At 49.5% G+C, this 22,549-nt stretch overlaps 1 protein-coding gene across 1 annotated transcript in view; it reads right to left on the reverse strand.

Moving 5' to 3' along the window:
- The window catches only part of ATP6V0A4 (ATPase, H+ transporting, lysosomal V0 subunit a4), a 48,232-nt gene that overhangs the window by 13,299 nt on the left and 12,384 nt on the right, over positions 1-22,549 (reverse strand). The window contains exons 6-13 of the mRNA XM_006887154.1: positions 21,885-22,011; positions 18,455-18,537; positions 18,026-18,119; positions 15,607-15,819; positions 13,779-13,929; positions 11,740-11,879; positions 6,445-6,602; positions 4,063-4,156 (exon numbers count right to left, since the gene is read on the reverse strand). Coding sequence (XP_006887216.1) covers positions 4,063-4,156; positions 6,445-6,602; positions 11,740-11,879; positions 13,779-13,929; positions 15,607-15,819; positions 18,026-18,119; positions 18,455-18,537; positions 21,885-22,011 — 1,060 coding nt within the window. The remainder of the gene's footprint in view (positions 1-4,062; positions 4,157-6,444; positions 6,603-11,739; positions 11,880-13,778; positions 13,930-15,606; positions 15,820-18,025; positions 18,120-18,454; positions 18,538-21,884; positions 22,012-22,549) is intronic.

Below are 22,549 nucleotides of genomic sequence, written 5' to 3' on the forward strand. Positions count from 1 at the left end.
AGAAAGATGGGGAGCAGTACAGAGTGCTCCCAGAAAGATGGGGGAGCAGTACAGAGTGCTCCCTAGAAAGATGGGGGAGCAGTACAGAGTGCTCCAAGATGGGGAGCAGTACACAGTGTTCCCTAGAAAGATTGGGGAGCAGTACAGAGTGCTCCCTAGAAAGATGGGGGAGCAGTACAGAGTGCTCCAAGATGGGGAGCAGTACAGAGTGTTCCCTAGAAAGAAGGGGGAGCAGTACACAGTGTTCCCTAGAAAGAAGGGGAGCAGTACAGAGTGCTCCCTAGAAAGAAGGGGGAACAGTACAGAGTGCTCCCTAGAAAGACAGGGGGCAGTACAGAGTGCTCCCTAGAAGCAAGGACGGGGAGAGATTGTCCGTGTACTTCAGGCATGTTATCAAGAGGGACACGTCCAGAGGAATGACGTCCTGCTTGGTAAAGCAGAGGGCCCAAGTAAAAGAGAATGACCCTCAGTGAGATGGATGGACACGGTGGCTGTAGCCATGGGTCCAAGCCCAGCAGTGACCGTAAAGATAGAGCAGGCCACACTGGACACAGGGTCACTGAGCTGGGGCTGACTAACAGTGCTGAATGACAGTGTCCCCAGAGAGCCCCCCACTCGCACTTGCTGGATCTGCTCTCAGTGTTTGCCGTGTTAGGAATCACTTTGTATTCTGAGCAACCCTGTGTGTTAGGGCTGTGGTTGTGCCCATTTAACAGATGAGGAAACCAAGACAAGGAGAAGGTGACTTCCTCAAAACCACACGCCCGCTGTATAGAAAGGCTGACTCTGAAGCCAAGTGTACAATCAATCAAGCGTAAAATCATCAGAAACCAGTTGGACGGGTCCCAGCCACACGAAGGCCACAGATTTCACTAGATGCTCAACTTCAGCCAACAAAGCACTCTGGAAATGTCTATTATGTAAATAACGAGCATTTTACTCCTATGAACTGTACAGGCTGCCTTTTGCTCAGAAGATGGTGGAGGAGAGCAGGACTGGGCACGCAGGGTTTGCCGACAGACTAGATGTGAGGGAAGGAGGCAGAAGTGGTGAGCCACTGTCTTGGAAGCCCTGTGACAGTTCTCCTCTGTCCTACAGGGTCTCTGTGAGTCCAGACTGATTCAACAGCAGTAGGTTTGCTTTTGGTTTTATAGACCCCTGAAAGCAGTGGTGGTGCCGTGTGAAGAACTCAGCTGTTATCCAGGAGGCTGATGGTTCGAACCCACCAGTAGCACCATGGGAGAAAGCGGTGAGTTAGCTCCTGGGACGATTTACAGCCTTGGAAACCATATGGGGCCGCTCCGCTCTGTCCTTACGGTCACTGAGTCACAGAGGCTTGTGAGGGAGACACAGGCTGGTGGGAGACTGAGATTGAAAGCAAAGGAAGGCCACCCAGGAAGTAACTCCCAGCCTCCAACACGCTCTCCACCTCCCACCCCACCTACTTGCTAATCCTGGGCCTACGGATCAAGCCAGGCCACACAGCCTTGGTTTTGGGCACTTGATAAACCCACGTTGAAGTGTCTTAGCATTTTAACAGCCGGGTTGCCAAGTGGGAGCATATCCAGGGTAATGCTTTTAATAAGTAGAGAGGAAGACGGAACCAACCCCCTTCCACATGCCACTTCCTACTGGAGCAGCCCCGCAGGGTGCAGCAGGCCTGTACCACAGGGTTGCCACAGATGTTCATCTTTATGGAAACACACGGTCATATCATTCTCCTGCAAGGCAGATAGTGTGTTTGAACCCTTGACCTTAAGGTTAGCCTCCAAACCCTTCAATCCTTGCACCTCCAGGACTCCTAGAAAGAGGGCCCTGGAGAACTAACACCCACAAGCTGGGAGGTGCCAGGCTTCCACCGTAAGGCCAGTGCCCTTGGTAGGACAAATGATTAGGGGCTGGCTACAGAACAAGAAGCTAGCAGTTAAATTCTCTAAAAGGTGCTTTGGAAGAAAGGCCTGGAAGTGTGCTTCTGAAGAATCAGTCATTAAGCCTCACAAGAGCACCTGGTTTATTGTTTCTTGTTTAAAACTGGAGCCTCAGGGTTCCTCCCTCAAGAGACCTGGAGTAAAGGTGGAGGCCAGAGGCAGGTCTGGACCGAGCACCGGGAGGGAGCTCACAGCTGCCACCTGGTGATGAGGTGTGTCACTGCGATTGAGTCGGTTCCAACCTGTAGCAACCTGGTTTTTTGATGGAAGTAGGCTGCCTATCTTCCCACCTCGGACAGAAGCGTGGCCTCTGGGCTAGCAACCCAGCTCCCTGAGGACCACACCCCAATAGCTCACGTCTATGCCTCAAGCTGTTCAGAAAAGCACTTTTGTTTGGCTCAAATCCAGATGTTCTTTCCTGAGTAAGTAAGGTACATATTTAACTGTCTCCAGAGAATAAGCTCACCTCCCTGTTGGGAATAGAAAAGAAAAAAATCCCAAACCTGCCAATGACTGACCCTGACTCGTGCCAACTTTCATCAGTTTCTGAGGCTTCCCTGGAGTAGACTGCCTCATCCTTACCCCTGGGAGCAGCTGGTAAATTCAAACCTTTAACCTTTTGATTAATGGCCTGCCACCGTACCACCAGGGCTACCACCAGGACAGGTAGATATTTTTTTGTTATTGTTTACTATTCAGTCAGAACTGCCCCATAGTTGACCCTCCAGCAGGTTCTCAGGGACAGTCAGTCACGGGAGTTGACTTCCCATCCTTCTCCCACAGGGAAATGCTGTAAATACAACTGCTCAAACAGAAAACCAAACAAGTCTTCAGCCATGCTATGCAGCGAAATAAATTTGTACTTTCCTAAGAAATGTTACCCACCACAAGAAAATCCCAAAGGAAGGCACTTAATTAGGATGTAAGTGGTTTACTTATTATAGATACTTACTGGGCAACTGAGAGTCTTTTAAGAGGTGATGATTACCATAAGGAGTGCTCAGCTGGGGACCGTGTGGGAAATGACCAGGACGGGGACAGGTGGGAGTCTGCGCTTGAAGTCAGCTGTGTGTAATTTAAACAGCGAGACACAACATTGCCCCTCAACATGGTCTCGCTGATGTGATAGGTTCTAGCACTGTCTTCCTCCCTACCCAGATCTCCAAAGACGACAATTTTGCTGTTGCTCTTGTTATTCTTCTGAAGGATTCCCATTATCATTTCAGATCAATAACATGCAATACTACAAACAATACTATGAAATTGAAGATGAGCTCCCAGATAGAGGAAAAGAAGTTGAATGACTAAAGCATTGAGATGCCTAAGTCGGTGAGAAGACACCTTCCATGACTTGTTGGTTAATTCTTCTATGATGTCATTTTGACACAATAGGTGATCAATGAATATTCCTTGGATAAATGATAAACAATTCATTGGATAGCAGATATTTAGCCTAAGCAAGTGTCATTAGAATGTTCCAAACACCACATAGCATGGATGAATCTGAAGGACCTTATGCTGAGTGAAGCAAGTCAGTCACAAAAGGACAGACATTGTCCGAACCTGATACTATGAAGGGGGTTCTGGTAAATATTGTAGTTGTCATGTACCATTGAGTCAGAACCAACCCATAGTTAACCCTCCAGAGGGTTTTCAGGGACAGTTAGTTGCCTGGGAAGAGATTGTCCATTCTTCTCCCATGGAGCAGCTCATGGATTCGAACCACGTGCCTTCAGGATTGCAGCTTCTTGCCACCTAGTGGTAGGTAAGTGTGCTGTCAGTCAACCCAAAGGCAGGTGCTTCAAATCTACCATCTACTCCAGGGAAGGTGCGTAATCTTCCACATGACCCTAAGCCACTTAGCATCCTAGTAAGTTCCTTCCTTTGAGATAATCTTGGGGTGGGTACCATGGGGAACCTCTGGGCAGAGAGCCTCTGAAAACTTCCTGGACAGTCAACTAGGGAGTCAGTTCTGACTTGACGGCAAACAATTTATAGTTATAAATAGTTAGAAAGTTTGACAGGGAACGACAACTTTGGACGGTCACCAGGGATGGAAAGGGAAGGAGAGGGGACAAAAATCAGGAAGTTGTAGAAGGGAATCTATGACAAGGGGGTGCCGAGGTGTCGTTACCGGATCGATGCCGAATGGGTACGGGTTTCCAGAGTACACTCCTGGCACGGCTGGGTCCAGCTGCAGGAAGGGACTTGTTTCCACTAAGTGATCTCTACAGGAGAAAGGAAAAGAGCACCATCAGCCTGGGGTCAGAGAACTCCCCACGGCGCTGTCCACCAAGGGTTCGAGGCCAGCCTCACCGCACTGCTGGGAGGTGTAGCTTGCTCAGCTGGGCCTTTGTTGCCCATGGAGAAGAAAGTTTGAAATGTACTAATTGTGTGCTGAAGCCTCAGAAATCACCGCTCTGCTCCAGGAATCCACAGAGCGAGCTTCCAGGAAGTTCTCACTTGGAAGAATGAAAAACGTGGACAGTTATATACATGGGAGAAGAGGCCAGTGGCAGACACGTTGTGTACTGTACCCATAGCTGACCCTCCAGTGGGTTTTCAAAGCCAGTGAGAGGAGCTTGCTCATCTTTCTCCCACAAAGCAGCTGGTGGATTCAAACCGCATACCTTTGTGTTAGTAGCACAATCCTTTACCACCACAGCCAAACCCATTGCCACCAGCCAGTCATCCTGACTCACAGCGACCACGTGGGACGGAGCAGAACCGCTCCCAGGTTTCCATCTTCACAGAGACAGGCCATTGCCTCTTCCTCCCTTGAACCACTGGCCTTCTGGTTATCAGAGCACACTGTAACCAGTGCACCACCAGCACTCCCTGGAGTGAGCTTGTAGGAAAGACACGAGGTGCCACCCGCAGGGGATGGAGAGGCCAACTGGTGGACCTGCTGTCTATTCCCTAACGCTGCTCTGGTGCAGATACAGTGGTAGGATTCCTGGGCTCGGTCATGGCTCCAGGTGGAACTTTAGGTTATGCGAACACATTACATTCTTACCAGCAATGGACAAAGGGATAAGGAGGCGAGGGGCTCATCTCTTTAAAATCTTCCCCTCTGGGGGTGTGTCGCACATTGGGCTACTAACCAAAAAGTCACTGGTTCAAATCCCTCAGTGCTCTGAAAGAGAAAGATATGCAGTCTGCTCCTGTCAAAATTTACAGCCCAGGACCCCGGATGGAGGTTGGGTCACCAAGATTTGCAGCCCAGGACCCCGGATGGAGGGTCACCACAGGCAGGCTGGGTCACTCAGTGACAGTGCCTTTGTTTTTGCTCTCAGAGTTGAAATAAGTGGCTCTGGACAGAAAATGCCCTGCAGGGAGTGTGGTGTGCTGACTGCAGGGCCTCGATCCCATGCAGTTCAGCTGCTCTGATGGACCTTCCCAGGGCCAGCCTCCTGGCTGCAACAGGCCTGTCCACTGTGAGAATTACCTTCTCCTCAGGAGGCCTCACTGCTGTGGCCCCCACCAGCCTAGCCAGCGTGCACAGGCAGATCTCAGAGGGCTCCAGGGCTCAGTGCCAGATCACCCGGCACAGAAACATGGCACCAACATCCTGCGGTCCATTCAGTGCCCAATAGTGTGATGCTGTGTACCACTGAGTCGGAACCGACCCATAGCTGACCCTCCAGTGGGTTTTCAGAGGCAGTTAATTGCACGGCAGATTTCTCATCCTTCTCCTGTGGAGAAGCTCGTGGATTTGAACCCTGTGCCTCCACGATTGTGGCATAGGACAGTAGGCAGAGCTCCCTCATATTGGGATGAGGAAGTTCAAAATAGTGCAAGAACAATAGAAATGGTGCAGTAGACGTGCTTGGCCCAGGGTCACCACCAAGCAGCCTTCCTGGAGAGAAAACGTGGCCTGGGGGCTGCAGTCCAGTGGAGCACACTCGATCGCAGCCTCTCTGTCCCCGCAGGACATGGGCATGCACGCTGTCCACAGCCCATTGCCGGGCAGCTGATGCCGACTCGCGGTGACCCCGGAGTGGCAGGGTGGAGCTGTGCTCCAGAAGGCCTTCAGGGTTGATTTATCACAAGGAGATTGCCAGACCTTTCTTCCATGGCACCGCTGGGCGGACTTGAAGTCCAAACTCTTGGTGATCGGTCCCTTTGCACCATCCAGGAACTCCAGGACTCTTTCTGAGTTGAGCTCACAAGGAAGGAATTTGGAGGAGCTCTAGTAGTTTAGAATGAAGGAGTCGTGCTGCCAATACAAAGGCACATCATTTGAAGCCACCAGCGGTTCCTCCGTTCTGATTTACTGCCTCAGAAAACCTGCTGCTGGGTCAGCTATGGGGTGGTTTGACTTGACGGCACAAAACAACAGGTTTTAAAGACACATGCATCACAACGGGCAGCAAGCTTTCTAAATTCCTCCGTAGATGGAGCTCGCTACCTCCTGACTCCCTCCTCCTCCTCCCCTGACCCTGTGGACCCTCATGGAAGCCGACTGGGAAGTGACCATGCTGCTGGGAAGTGACCGTGCTGCCTGGGAACTCACGTCCATGTGCCGTTTCTGAACATGGGCCGGACGCTCCAGGAGGAGCCGAAGATGTTGAGGGACTTGGAGAAGCAGTCGTTGTAGATGAGGCCGGTGTACATGGAGAAGACGCCCATGACCAGGATCAGATAGCGGCCGTGGAAGAAGGTGTTCCAGATCTGCCGAGACACAGAGGCAGTCACCACCTGGTCTCCGCCCGGCCAGGGGGGCCTGCACCAGGCCGCGGTGGCTCCCACACCGTGGGGTACCCGAGAGGGACAAGGGGCCCAGCAGAGAGAGTCACATGCCACAGAGCCACCAAACGGAGACCACAGTGTCACATAGAGATAACTCCCCACTGGCCAAGGATGGTCATCTCATACCGGGTAATGCTCGTGGCCCCAAAAGTCACATGGTGCAAATCCAAACATCCACAAGGTCAGGTGCTTTAAAAGTAGCCTGAACAGGACGCTTGTGACCATTCAGAACCTGCCTGCTTTGTGTACCCTGAACACGTGTATCCAGTGTCTTCTGGTCACTGACAGGATAGACTCTGCCACCAAGACCCCATTCCCCTGCAGCCCTTCTGCACACACCACCTGGACAGGTGAGCCCCCTGCCTCTCTCACTCTCCAGGATCACCCTGGCCTCTTCCCTCTCTGGTGGCCCCTTGGCTGCTTGCTTTCAGGGTCAGGTGCTGCAGGGCCTGTCCCCGCATGCGTCAACGTCAGCCCAAGGCCCCCAGACAGCTTGTCATGCTCCTCGGTCATCCTCACATCATCTTCCCCCCACCAGTCCCACCACATGTGAGACTCACACAGCTCACATTCTAGTTACCTGAGCTCACATAGCACATGAGCGCATCCTAGACTTGCTGTCATGGAAATGAAAACACTCGGGCTGTGCAGGGCACAGAGGGAAGCGTTTGCTCACTGAACCTGGTGGCAGGGGGAAGAGGCATGTGCGAATCCTCTGTGCTCAGCACAGTTTTCTTTTGATCCTAAGACAGCTCTCAAAATTCGTGTTACCTTGCTCTGTGCCTTGCTGTGGTGGGTAGTGACTGGGGTCTCTGGTAACTAATGAGCTGTCTGAGATGCAAATTATCTTTCTTTGGAGGGAAGGGGAGTGAAAAAAAAAATCAAAGGCTCCAGGAAACAATTCTTCACAAGGACTAACAGACAGAGAGAAGGACTGACAAATGGACAGTAAGAAGAGGCTCCTCTCCAGAGGTCAGAAGACTGGATGGTGCCTAGCTCCCATGTCCAACGGGGGCCCCGGACAGGATGGGAGATCAATGCAGAATAGACTCAAAGTGTCAGACTTAGTGGTCTGATGGAGGCTGAGGAAATCCCCAGATGTGGCCCTGAGACCCAGAACTGAACCCACCCCCAATCACCTTGCAACCAAACAACAGAGGCCACAGTGACAGTGACACTTGTGAGGCATGTGCTCCCCAGAACATCATCATGAGATGATCTTTAGTTCAGATGGTGTAGACCCAAGATAGTACTTTGGTTCTTGTGGATTTGTTTTCATTTTATTCAACTTTAATATAAACTAGCACGTGAATAATTGATGGTCTATTCCACAGTCAGTATCTGGCCTGGTCTGGTTTTCCCCAGCGATTCTTCTCACAGGTGTAATCCATTTGATTTCTATGCAGCCCATCAGGTGTGCATGATCCATGTGTATATTGTTGCCATCTGTGTTTTTTAAAAAAAGGTATTTGAGAAGAAAACCATTGAATGTACAAAATTCACTCAATCTCCAACATCGTTTCTGTCCCCAAGTCGATAATTTCCATCTATTATTCCTTCAATTTTCTTTCCTATTTTTGCATCCCAGTCACCGATTGTTATGACTCCATCTTGACTGCATGTTTGGTCAATTTCAGACTGCAAAAATTGACATAATTCTTCAGTTTATTTCTATTTGGCCTTAGCTGTTGGTGTGTACATTTCAGTAACAGTGGTGTTAACAGGTCTTCCTTGTGGGGGTGTGGATAGTATCCTGTCACTCACAACAGTGTACTTCGTGACAGATCTTGCAACAGTCTTTTTAACTATGAATGCTCCCCCAGATGCTCTGCCGGGGAAGGAGGAACAATCTCCTCCTGTACCAGTCAGATCTGATTTGACGGTACACACAAAAAAATAATGAAATAAAATAAATTAAAAAACAAAAACTATGAATGCAACACCATTCTTCAATTTCTCATTCCAGTAATATATGACTGTCAGTTTTAAAGCAGACAATCCCAGGTCATCTCAGCTTACTAATACCTAGAATGTCTCTTTCTTTTCCTCCGCCGTCGTAGTAAGTGTGGCTCCCTTTTGTCTTCATTATGTCTTCTCACAAGACTTTCAGGATTAAGAGGTTCCTGGCCAAGAAACAGAAGCAGAACCGGCCCATTCCTCAGTGGATTAGAATGAAAACTGGCAATAAGATCAGGTACAACTCCAAGAGAAGACATTGGAGAAGAACCAAGCTGGGTCTCTAAGGAGTTGCACGCGTGATGGCAGCGCACATAATGATCCTCAGTTCATTAGTATCGCACTGTGTCAAGTTGAATGGCCATATCGGTTAATCTGATAGTGATTGTCACCATCTGATCACTATCCATGGAACGTGCTTTGTTATGCACCCACATTTTCAATAAATATGAGACCTGTGGTGTAAAAAAAAAAAAAATACCTAGAATGTCTATCTTTATGCAGTCCATTTCATTTTTCACACAACTCCCAGTTTTTCTATATTAATACTTCGTACATTCCACACTCCAATTATTATTAGTGGGTGTTTGCATCTGTTTCTCCTCATTTTTTTAGCAACTTCTCATTCCATTTCTATAGACACCCACATCATTCTATTGTTCACAGGACTTTCTTGAATGATCCAGAAAGCACTTAAAAAAAAAGATGGAAGGAATATACGGACTGATTCTAACAAAAATAATTCATTGACACGGAAACATTTAAGGAAGTAGCATACGATAAAGAGCCAAAGGTGAGGAGAGGAGGGAAGAAGTTCAAGCTGCATTGAAAACACTGACAAAAAAATAAGGCACAAGGAATCGGTGGGATGATTGACATGCTTCCACGAACAGATGCAGCCCTGGGCATTGTCACTAGTCTGTGCCACGAAACTCAGAAGATGGCTACCTGATCAACTGACCGGAAGAGAGTAATATTTTGTCCTATTTCCAAGAAAAGTGATACAAAAGAATGTGAGAATTACCAAACAATATTATTAACATCACATGTAAGCAAAATATTGCTGAAGATCATAAAAGAAAGGCTGAAACAATACAATGACAGAGAATTGCCAGAAGTTCAAGCTGGGTTTCGAAGAGGCCGTGAATCGCAGATCTCATTGGTGAAGTCAGATGAACTTTGTCTGAAAGCAGAGACTCTCAGAAGGATGTCTATCTGTGTTTTATTGACTCTGCAAAAGCGTTTAACTACATGAATCATAACAAATTATGGTTAACATTGAAAAGAATGAAAATTCCAGAACACTTAATCATGCTTATACAAAATCTATACCTGGACCGAGAAGCTGTTGTCCAAACAGAGCAAGGGAACACTGCATGCTTAAAATTAAGATGGTGTGCATCAGGGCCATATCGCTTCTTAACACCTACTCAATTTGTACGCTTAGCAAGTCATTTGAGAAGCTGAATTTTAAGAAGAAGAATGTGGCATCAGGAGGGAAGGAAGACTCATCAACAACCTGTGTTATGTACATGACAACATTGCTTGCTGGAAGTGAGAAGAACTTGAGGTGAAGAAGATCAATGACCACTGTCTTCAATATGGATTATACTTCACTATCAAGAAGACAAAAATCCTCACCACTGGGCCAATAAACAACATCATGATAGATGGAGGCGGGGGGTGGGGGGAGATTGAAACTAACAGCAATTTTATCTTACTTGAATCCAAAATCAACACTCTTGGTACTAGCAGTCAGGATCAGACCAAACGCATTGAGAAAGTCTACTGTCAGGGACCTTGCCAAAGTCCTGAAGAGCAATGATGTAAGTTTGAAGAATAAGGTGTGCCTGATACAAGCTAAATGCTTTCCAATGACCTGCTATGCATCTGAAAGTTGTTGAAGAAGAGTACTGGATATATAATTAATTGCTGAAAAAACAAACAAGTCTGTCTCAAAGAAAGTGCAGTTAGGGGCCCAATGGAAGAAAGGATGGTGAAACTTTGTCTCACACACTTTGGGCATGTTAGGAGAGGCCAGTCCTTGGAGGAGAACACCATGTTTGGAAAAATTAGGAAAAGAGAATAAGACCCTCAATGAGATTGATTGACACGTGACTGCAGCGGTGGGCTTAGCGGTGGCAGGATGATGAGGACGGCACAGGTTCAGGTCTGTTTTTCATAGGGTGACTATAAGTCATCTTGAACTTGATGGTCCCTAGCTACAACGACGGCGACATCACTGTGCAGAGCTGTGAAAAGTCTGCTGAGTGTGCACTTGAGATTGAACAAGGTGATACTTTGCTCACAGATAACAAACAACCTGTGTGTTCTGCCATCTGGTTGGTGGCATATTTTCCACGTTTTTTGCATTTCCTGAAATGTCACTCTTTCAAATGGGCCCAGGCATGATGCTGAAGTGCTCCCTCATTTAAGACACTTGTGATGTTCCTTATAGAGCAAAAAGGCATGCTAGATGGCCTTGCTTAGGCATGAGATGCGGTTCGGACACACACGTAAACTGACCGGCTGATGAAATGCTGTGACCTGTGGCTTGAAGGACCAACTTGTAGGATCCAGTGTTCATAGTAGCTTTGTAGACTATTACCACAAGTAACAGTAATCACAAAAAGTTTGCATTTGAATGGAAAAAAAATCATTCATATGCAAGACCTGATCCTAATCTTGAAAACTCCTTTTTTGTGTGTATAGTTATGAAAAAGACACACAAAGATTCACTGTGATGTTCTCTGGTGTCCAGATTGTTATAGTTTCCAAATAGTTACAATCACTATGTATTGCTTTTGTAATGGGGGAGGGGAACTTGATGTTAAAAAAAATTAAAGAAAAGCAATTTGCTCTGTAAACTTTCATTCAAACCACAATTAATAGAGTTTTTGTTGTTGGCACAGGAAGAAAAAGCTTCCAAATGACCACTTCTGACAAGTGGTTTTAGTAGATTTTCCTTCCTTTTTTTATATCTCATTTTTCTTATAAAAAGTTTCATTAAACGTGATGTGTCTATGGGGAAAATAAAATATGTGTCTTGACTACTCAACAAGGAACCTCAGGGCAGCGGAAGAGGCACCTGCTGGACACCCACCTCATTGCTGGACTTCTGGGCGAGTAAGGTCCTCTCATTGAGGACCATCCACAGCGCAGCCAGCAGCATCACCGCCCCGTGTCCACAGTCCCCGAACATCACGGCGAACAGGAAAGGGAAGGTGATGATGGTGTAGGGAGCTGTGGGGACAGACAGCCGCCTGAGTGTTCAGCGCCCACTGGCGTCCCTGACCAGCCTCCTTCCTGCTGGCCCCTGCTGGCTCCTGCTTCACTTCCTCAAACTCAAACATCCCCAAACCACCTGTTCTCAGGGCATTCCAAGTCGTGGGGCCCACATGGGTCAGAGTAAACCAGGCTCCACGGGGCTTCTGTGGTTGATTATTTCAGAAGTGGATTGCCAGGCCTTTCTTCCGGGGCACCTCCATGTGGATTCCATCCTCCATTCACTCATTCAGTTAGCATAGAGCTTGCTAACCCTGTGTACCACCCAGACAGTCATACTGTCCTCCTGACAACTGGGCTGAGCCTGGGAGAGGGACTTGCCCAAATCACCAAGTCTGACTGGATGGAAAGGCAAGTGCTCCCTCTGGGCTACCCTCACCCTCTCCTGGGCATCTCTGCCTGTTCACTGTGGTGGACACACCTCCAGCTCTTACTCCCAGTCATTCTCCATCCCCAGGGTGCCCAGCTGCAGGCCATGGGTCAGCCTGGTCCAGGCTCTGGTCATCTAAAGGGCACCTTGTCTAGACAGAGCCTGGGGAATCTGAGCTCTGTGTGCTCCCATCTCTCACAGGGTAACTAGAGTCCCTGGTGACACAACGGTCATGCTCACGGCCAGTAATCTAACAGTGGTGGTGGGGACCCGCCCAGGGTGCCTCAGAGAAAAGGCCTGGTGTTCTGCTTCCAAAGGACAGAGTCTGGAAAGCCTACAAGGTGATCTACTCTGCACTCAGAGTCAGCCATCGGGAACGGGAGTCGGCTCGACAGCCGCTGGTCTGGCCTTTTTAGCATTTTGAAGACATTTAGTGCCGTGGTGCTTGGTGAAGGAAACAAGTGGGTTAGCTGTATGGGAGACTCTGTTTCAGGGACAATCAACAAAATTAACAGTAAATAAATCTCTCATCATTTGAGCTTTACAGAAGATGACTGTGGCTGGGGTGGAGTGGGCCTGTTGCTCAATGTTCGGCTTCCCTCAACTATTGTCTTTAATCAAGCTGCTTTAACTCTGCCTCCCTGCAAACACGCTGGCCCACCTACATCATCAACAGCTGCGGGAACCAGCTCTTCCTGGTGTAAATTAGGTATGTGAGCCTATCCAAGCAGACTGGCTAGTCTCACCATTAAATTGAGCGGATTCGGGGGTGGGGAGTGTGGATCTCATCACCAGGAGAAGAGGATAAAGCAGAGAATGGACAAGTGCACCCTTCAGGGCCAGAGAGTCCTGCGCCAAGGATTGTATCCTGCTGCCGACTTGAACTCAGGGATTGTACTTTACCATTAACTGAGAAGCTCGCTGAGCTGAAGGTCTGTATCTTGCTAGCCTCAACTATAGCTTAACTTCCGTAATAAACACCTTAATTACAAGCATGGTTCTGTCAAGTCTGTGTGGTCACCGCAATGGATTTGGAACCCAAAGATTGTGTACAGGAGTGCGGATGATCAGGTCTGACCTCATGGGAATTAAGTTTTATGTTGTGGATGCTGTTGAAGGTGACGGCTTCTCTTTTTGGAGCCAATGGAGGTCAGACCCAGCATCCCCACGCTGCCTCTTTTTACAACGATGCAAGACATGAAGAAACCAAGGGAGGGTTTAGGTGAATCTGGTTTTCACCAGCTCCCCTCCGTGGTCACCTGGAGGGGAGACCTGATGGCCCTCTACTTCTCAGTTGCCCCCGACCCCACCCCGTGTGGCACACGGGCCATTGTTGTTGATGTTGTTGTTGTTTGGTGCCGTCGAGTTGTAGACGGCTCATAGCGACCCTATGAACGGACAGCCTGAGCACTGTTCGTACATAGAGTTTCCGGAGGCAAGCCATTTTGGAAGTGGATGCCGCTCCTGCTTCCAGCACAGGCCATTACCTGGGTTTATCTCCCGGTAGGTGCCCACTCCATAGGCATCCACAATGTTCTGGAAGCCGGCTGTGAACTTGTTGGTCCTGTTAAACGTGGGAGGTGCCGTTTTAGATTGTACCACAGTGAGGATAGGGGCCATGGCCGAGCCACTCTGCTCCTGCAAAGAGAACCAGAGACTGTTTTCATTTCCAGAGGGGCCTAAGGCTGAATGTTAGCCAAGGACAAGAACCCAGCCCCCACCATCCCCTGAAGTAACTTGGGACAGCTTGACATTTTCTGGGAATCATGACACACAAGTCAGCACCTGCGTTAGTTACCTGGTGCTGCTCTAACAGAAATACCACAAGCGAGTGGCTCTAACAAACAGAACTTTGTTTTCTTACAGTCTGGGAGGCTGGAAGTCCAGACTCAGGGCCCTGACTCGCTCTCAGGGAAGGTTCTTTTTTCTGTTTGCTTTGTTGTTGTTTTGGGGCAGCAGTGGGATGTGAAAGGAAAGGTTATTTTTGTTGTCCTTTCTTTAGTAAAAGTTTACAAATCATGTTGCATTTTTTTTTTATGGAAAAGTAAAAGAAAAGATTCTTTCATTGTTTTACAAACCCTCCCCCAGGTCCCCTCCACCATGCAGCCATCGCTCTAGTCTCCTGTGATGACAGAAATACCCAGTTACATCTCTCCTTTAGACGGTTCTCTCCCTCCTCTGTTTCAGTATCATGTTGCATTTTCACTCAATCATTCATAGGCATTTTATTTTAGAACATTAATGAAAATTGATGAATGTGGAGCAAGGTTCCAGTCCGCTGCATCGGAGCATCCAGTGTCCACTGCAGCTCTCCATGTGTCTTGTCCTCAGTCTTTCCCTGGTTCAAGGTTTACCAACGGCCTTTCAGTCAACAGCCACTTAGCCTCCGAGCCACTGCTACAAGTTGACATCCATCTATTCTGTTCAAACCCAGCCTGAGAACAGAACCTTCCACCTCCTCCACCCTGCAATGGAAGGTTCTACAACGTGGACTGGATCACACGGGCACAGGAATAAAAGCAGGTCCCCTTCACCCAGTAAACTCCTTCCAGCGCTCCCTCCAGCCCATGTTCACCCCTCCAGCTCCGACATCCATCCTTCTGCTTCTCCTCACTGACCCTGGCTCAGCTCAGGTGTCAACTCATCCAGGAAATGCCCCTGTGCTTTCAACCTGAGGTCAACTGTGCCGTCTAAGACTCTCATCTGGATGGCAATATGGGGGTGCAGGACTGTGTGGGGGTGAGGAGGACATTGATTCAAAGGTACCCGTAGGAACAGGACTGTGCTCACATTTTGCAGCCAGTGCCCCAGGACCCCCACCTCTGACAAAGGGGCACGGCAATGGCAACCTCCTCCAGGGCTTTGCCTTGGACTCCTCCCTGCCCTAATCTCATCATGGTCACAGAAGCCTGCTTACTGCCAACTGCTCAGAGAGCCCCCCCAGTGACAGCTTCACCCATCACTGCTGCCGTCACGGCCTCCTTACCTCCTCCACCATCACTGCCCATCATCACAGCCTCCTCCTGTCCACCTGCCGTCACTGCCCCATTATTACAACCTCTTACCGTCCACCTCCCATCACTGCCCCACCATCAAGGCCTCTTCCTGTCCACCTGCCATCACTGCCCCGTTACCACAATCTTACTGTCCACCTCCCATCACTGTCCCACTGTCATGACTTCTTACCGTCCACCTCCTACCCGTCACTGCCCCACTGTCAAGGCCTCTTACTGTCCACCTCCCATCACTGTCCCACTGTCATGACCTCTTACTGTTCACCTCCTACCCATCACTGCCCCACCGTCAAACCCTCACCATGCCCAGCTCCAAGGCCTTCTGGATGCGTGCCGTGTCTGCCACCGGGAACCAGATCTCGGCAATGACACACTGCTGGGTGACGTCGATGTTGCACAGGTTCAGGGTGTGGTAGACGGCCTTCATCTTCTGCACCTGGATGGCCCACGACTGCCATTTGGCGGCCACCTCCTGCAGCAGGCGCTGGCGATGGGACTCCGTCTGCGTGATCACCTAGAGGCCGAGGGGAGAGTACAGGTGGGGAAGCGGGGTGTTTGTGGCCATGTTTGCAGTATGGATGCTTCAGCCTCCTAAACCCAAACCCACGGTCATCAGAAAGTGGATTCTGATTCCGGCTGCCGTGGAAGAGGGTGCAGGTGTCCTGGGGTGGCGTGTGGTGTGAGCTGGACATCTAAGCCAGGCCGGCCCTGCACAGTGGGCTGCACTGTTCCCAACGGTTCAAGGATAGGAATCCACCAGGTGCTCTGCGAGAGGCAGGAATCTCCTCCAGACCAAATTTACAGCCTCAGAAACTTAATGGAGGGTCCCAGTCAAAGCCACCTCAGGGCAGGGTTTAGGTTTGGTTTGGGACAGAGTGTAACGTCCCCCACAGGGTTCCCAAGACTGTAAATCTTTATGGAAGCCAATGTCTGCCCTCTCCCCTCCAGGGCAGCTGGTGGGCGTTTTGGTTAGAAGCTGAGCTCCGTGCTCCTTCAGTTCACCTCCTGTCAGAGGCTAACCCTGTGACCAAAGACCATCCCGCCTGACCAGAACCCGCTGCCATGGTGCTGACTCCAAGCCATGGCGACCCCAGCATGTCTGGTAGAACTGTGCTCCCCGCAACTTCAAAGGCTGGTGTTTTTAGAAATCGATCACAGGGTCTTTCTACCCTCTGGGTGGTCTTGAGCCAGCAACCTTTCAGTCAGCAAACTCGTTAAGCTCTGGCAGCACCCAAGAACTCGTCATCCCTCAGTGCCCTACCAAAACGCTTTACCTAATCTCTCCCCTCCATGGTAAGTGGATTAGTGAAGGAAGGAACAATCGGGCAACTTGGTTTACCGAGGATTTATTTAATGAAATCTGATATTATGATCTGGGTACCCAACCATTAGAGTAACTTTATCCACTCACCATTTCCACACCGCTACACAAATCATAGTACACACAAGTAGAAAGGAATCATAATTTCTTTTCCATTCACCTCAGGAAGTTTTCAAAACACAAAGCCTAGGGTGTCTGGGTGAAAGAATTTCAAGGGTAATTGAATCAGAGAAATAAAATCCTCTTGACAAGTGACTAAGGAGGATTGGAGTGCATTTAATAAGAGACTGAACACGTACTTCTCGGGAAGGCAAGATGCCTCTCAGCCTGAGAGTCTTTGAGCACACACTTCATACCCAAGGAAATCCACTGGGGCTCTGGGGCTCTGTGACCACCCCAGTAACCACAGTTTCAATCTACATTTCCATTTAAAATTCCGCTCCTTAGTGGCACAAGCCAAGTCTCAAGTGCTCCAGGCTCTTGTGACACAAGGCTACTATAGTGGACCAAGCAATCTTTGTAACATTGCTGTCACTGTAGAAAATTCCAGAAAGCAGTACTGACCATGCAGTTTGAAGTAGGCCCAGTTCATGCAGACATAAACCACTTTCACTATGTAAATAATTACACAAAAGTAATAAATCTGATCAAACAACTGGTGGAAAAGAATTGGTTTCACTGCCTGTGCAAGGTAACTGGCTAATTGTCTCATAGGTGTGACCAAGAACCAGGCAGGCAAGAAGGGACTCATGACCACATGAAAGGAATCCTCTTGGGGGCATAATAGCGCTTTGTATGTTGGGCTGATAACCGTAAAGTCAATGGTTCAAATCTACCAACTGCTCTTTGGGACAAAGATGAGGGAGTCTTTTCTCGTAAACAGCCTCTGACACGCGCTGGGGGGTCGCCATGCGTCAGCATGGACTCAATGCAGTGGGCTTGGCTGGGAGGCTTCTTGTTATTGTTGTTGCTACCATCACATTACAAGCAACCCATAGATAACCCTCCAATGGGCTTTCAGAGGCAGTCAATCTTACAGGAGGAGACTGCTCATCTTTCTCCCCCAGAGCAACTGGTGGATTCGAACTGCATACCTTTGGGTTAGCAGTGCAATTCCTTACCACTAAGCCACCAATGCTCTCCACTTGGTGGCTAAATGAGAATTCTCTGAGCAGATGAGGTTAAAACTGTGGTGCATCTGAGCCCAAAGTGTGACAAAAACAAGGAAACATGCTTATTGAACTCTGCTTCCCAATAATGGAAACTTCCAGGCCAGCAACTGGAAAGACAGCAGCCTTCCCGCACAGGCCCAGGGTAGCTGTGACGTGCAGGGACAGGGGAGGGTGCCCACCTGCAGCCCCCACCATGCCCCTCGCCTGGGATGGCACACCACACTTACAATGTTCAGGTCTTCCAGCCTCACGTTGACTTCAGCCAGCATGTCCTTCCGCTCGGCCGCAGACTCTGGGCAGGCGTAGATGGTGGCGTGAAACCTGTGTGATACGTCCCCAAGGCCTCCATCACCCACTGGCTCCTAAGCCATCGGGTACAGCCTTGGGCTGGAGGGCGGCCTTCTGGAACAGCCACCTCCTCGGCAATGAGCAAGTGGGCCCACGGGAGTCCTTGAAACGGTCCTCAGCTACCGGTGAGAGCTCTCCTTCCCGGCCCCGCAGGACCTGACAGTCAGCTGAATTTCCAGCACCGACTTGTCAGCCCCGGAAGCGATTCTAGAGCCCCCTGGGCCTTAGGGAGACCACAGGGAGCTGCATTTTCCCGGGGCGCCCTGCCCAGCCCACCCTGAGCCCCCCAGGCCGCAGGCCCAACTCACCCTTCACAGATCTTCCTGATCTTCTGCCTCAGCTGCTCGCCTTGGTAAAATATGATGAAGATGTTCTTCGTAACGTTTTCTTTCTGGAAAAGCAGGACACGTTAAAAACAGAATCTTTTCTGCTTTACACACAATAGAGAGAATAGGAAGAAACGGAAGATTTATTAACAATGTGTATCATGAAATTAGAAGAGTTTAACCCCCTGCAACTCATGCAAGCTTGTTTGTCACTGCAGTCAGTGGTGGGTCCCAGGACGAGAGCTGTGTCTCACAGAGACACAAATGGACAAGCCACATTGAGGGATTTAGGGCCCTTGGTGACTCCATGCATGTCACTGCAGAACTGCGTTTTCTTCTTTCTTCATTTATTGGCAAGTTGGTTTTGCATCCCATTCACACACATTGTTTGTTGCAAAGCCCCAGAATGCAGCACTCTCCCACTCCCGCCCTGTGGTTCTCATTTCCATTCGTCCTTTCCCAGACCTTCCTGCCTTCTGACACTTCTCCTGGGCACATGCTGACCTTGACCCTGAATGACTGTTTGCTCTAAGAAGTGCACATTTCCCTACTGTCCTTGTTTGCGTGGTAGGTCTGTTGACCAGATGAAGGATGAGAGGTGAGTTTCGTTCCAGGCGTGGGGACTTAGAGCCTCAGTCTCAAAGCTGCCACCAGGCTCTATCAGACCAGTCAGGCTGATGTTTTCCCAGTTTGGGTTCTGTTTTCTATTTCTTCCTACTCTCTCTGGGCCCTCCTGTCCTGAGCCCTCTCGGAGTGCTAACTGGACCCCATCCAGCTCCTGACGGCCTCTTACTCCTTTGCACTGTTTCTATGCATCTGTTTCTCCCTTTTCTTTGCTGCAGACAAGGAGAGGCCGAGAGCCACACTTGGATGGTTACTCACAAGCTTTCACGGCCAGTCACTCCTCGCCCCAGTGGACTGGAGAACTCTGTCCTCAGGGCCTGTCTTCGACGGCCCCAGACAACTGCGTCCTCATTCACAGGGTTCCCAAGGCTGCAATCTTTCAAAAGTAGATCACTAGACCTCTCTTCTGAAGCTCTTGTGGGTGGACTTTAACCACTAACCTTAAGATAAGTACGTGACCAGCAACAAACGAATAGAAAAATTTTGGTACATTCACACAATGGAATATCAGACAGGATTGAAAAACAATGAACCCATAGTCATTACACAGCATAGGGGGGCCTAGAGAACATTATGCTGAGTGAATTATCTCAGTCACAAAAGGATAAATACTATATAACACCACTGTTATGAAATAGGACAGACAGGGAGGTGAGAAGCTAATGGGAAAAGAGTTGATAGATAAACACTGTCGTAGAACAGATGAGGGGAAGAACTGTCTGAAAGGAATATATGATTAGGCATTATACATATGATAGCAATCTCAAAGGGTGCATTGCTGAGAGGGCCGAGAAGGGCGCAGGGGAGGAAGGGAAGAAAATATGCAACAGAAAAAAAGGAAGAAAAAAATTCTAAATTTAATTAAAAAGTTCACTGGGGGGCGGTAAGGGAGGAGGAGGGAGGAAAATGTGCAACAATGAATGAATGAAAATCCAACTTTTCTGTAAATGTCCATTAAAATTACAATAAGATAAAGGGTTCTTTAAAAAAAAGATAAAAAATAATAATAAAAGTAAGTGAATCCTCTAACAGTTTGTCCTCTTTGGGGCCTCCAGAAGTTGTGTTGTTGATTGCCTTCAAGTTGAGCATGACTCATAGGGACCCTATGAACAAAAGGCCTGAAGCCCCTCTACAATTTTTTACATTTATCAAAGTTCATAGTGTTGTTTTAGGAAGTGGATGCATCCTCCCAATCTCACAGGTGATAGTTTGAATCTAACACTCTTAAGGCCTCAAGGACTGGCTAATGGATGCAGTCATCACTCTGTACTAAGGTAATCTAAGATTTCTTAAACTGAACATCTTAAAGTGGGAAAGGGTCTTAATCCAGCAGAGCTATTCAGCCTGGAGCCCTTTCTTTCTCCCCACCCCGTAATCACTGGGAGTTACTGCCCTCAAACTACAACATGCTAATTGCACCAACTCCCTGTGGGGCACTGATAAGGTCCACTGGACTGGTCTGGGAATGGCCACCGCCCAGAACACCTGGACCAGAAGAGCTGCTGTAAAGATTTGTCACACCCATGTCCTGTCCCTTGCCCTGCAGGCCCTCCTTGTGGTCTCCAAGATGAGGAGAAAGTTCCAGAAGCTCCTATCTCTTCCCCCCACCCCACCCCCACCCAGTCCGAGCTCTCCTACTCATTGCTGTGGAGCGTGAAGACTCCTGGCTGGGCCTGCAGGAGGCTTTTGGAGGCTGCACATCTCTCTCCCACAGAGCCTGGGGTGGATTCGAACCACCAGAGAGGCTGCCTGTGATTAGCAGTGCCACTTTCTACAAACTGCCACCAGAGTTCCCTGTTGCCCGTGTACCAGCATATAAGACAGCTTCCATCTCCCCATCCCACCCGCTCTCTGAGATTCCTTTTTCCCCTACAGGCTTTGGGGTAACCCTCTGACTAGTGGTATCAGCATCACCCGAGAATTTATGAGACATGCCCGTTTTCAGGACTCACCCCAGAGCCTCTCGTCAGGGTTAGCACTTAACAAGGCCATGAGAGGCCAATGAGCACTGAGGCTGGAGAAACTCGGGCTGAACTGTGGCTTGTCAACAACACGCTGATACTAGAGGCAAGTTTGAGCTGCTCAGGGAATCCAAGCAACTCCAGGGGCCTCACTCCTTGCCGTGGAGTCAGAACTGATTCATAGCTGACCCTCAGCGGGTTTCCAGGCTGTCACGTGCATGGGAGGAGACAGCCCACTTCCCCCGCAGAGCCACTGGATTTGAACTCGCAGAGAGGTGAGGGTTTTGGGTTGGCCACGCAACTCCCTACCGACTACCCCACCTGAGCTGCCTACGAGGAAGCAGCAAGGTGCAGGAGGAACCCAGGTGGCAGAGTGTGTAATGTGCCAGACTGCTAGCTTGAAGGTCATCAGTTCAAACCCACCAGTTGCTCTACTAAAGAAATAGACAAAAATGGGGCAGGACTACATTCCGCCAGGGTTGCTGTGTGTTGGGATTGATTCTCCGGCAGCAGGTTGACCAGTCAGCCCTTGAAATAGTCAGAGCTGCAAACCAAAAGGCTGACACTTGGGACCCACCCTGTTGCTTCACAGGAGAAAGGCCTGGAAAGCGTTTTCATAAGGATGGCGGCTTTGGGCAGCCTGTGGGGCAGCTCTCCTCTGTCCTGGGTCATCTCAGGTCATCATCCACTCCCCAGTCCTTGAGCCGACCTTTCAAACGTGTGGGTGACAGAGAGAAGAGGCCAGGCAGGGGGCCGAGCAGAGAGAGAGCAGAGCTGAGCATCGGAGAAGTGGAGCCTGGGGGGGACTCCGGGAGCTGGGTACGCACGGTGGTGGGGTCCTCCAGGGGCACGGCCATCTCACTGAACCTCAGGTAAATGTTCCCTCGGCAGACGCGCCACAGCAGCCTCTCGAAGGCAGACATCCGCTCCCGGTCCACCACGCCGGCCGTGAACCTGGGGTCACAGTGAGCTGCTGAGGCCCCGGGGTGGGACAGAGAAGACCTCCCGGGACAGGGGTGCGGGACCCAAGGGCCTTAGGACCCATCCCAACACAAATACTGCAAGGAAATAAGTCACGGTTACACATCATTTCTTGTTGTTGTTAAGTGCTGTTGGGTTGACCCAATGAACAACAGCCCTGAATCCTGTCCCATCCTCTGCAACCTCACCATCTCCGACACACTCGAGCTCGGCACCATCACTTTGATTACAACTCACAGCTTCCAAATGCAGACAGATCTGAGCCCTGCCCTGCCCTGTGCCGCCCTCCTGATTTCAGCAACGCTGGGGTCATTGTCCCACTCTCTGTGTCCGTCCATCTCGTTGAGGCCTTCTCTCTTTCCCTGATTCTCTGCTTTTCCAAACATGGTGTCTTCTTCCAAAGCCTCGCCCCTCTTGACCACATTCCCACAGGAAGGGAGAGGGAGGGATACCATCTCAGCTCTCTGGAGCACTTGGCTTGCCCTTCCTCCAAGAAAGACTTCTTTGTTCT

This window comes from Elephantulus edwardii, unplaced genomic scaffold, assembly GCF_000299155.1.
Source record: "Elephantulus edwardii isolate Elephantulus edwardi_28Jun2011 unplaced genomic scaffold, EleEdw1.0 scaffold00055, whole genome shotgun sequence".
In the NCBI taxonomy this organism is placed as follows: Eukaryota; Metazoa; Chordata; class Mammalia; order Macroscelidea; family Macroscelididae; genus Elephantulus; species Elephantulus edwardii.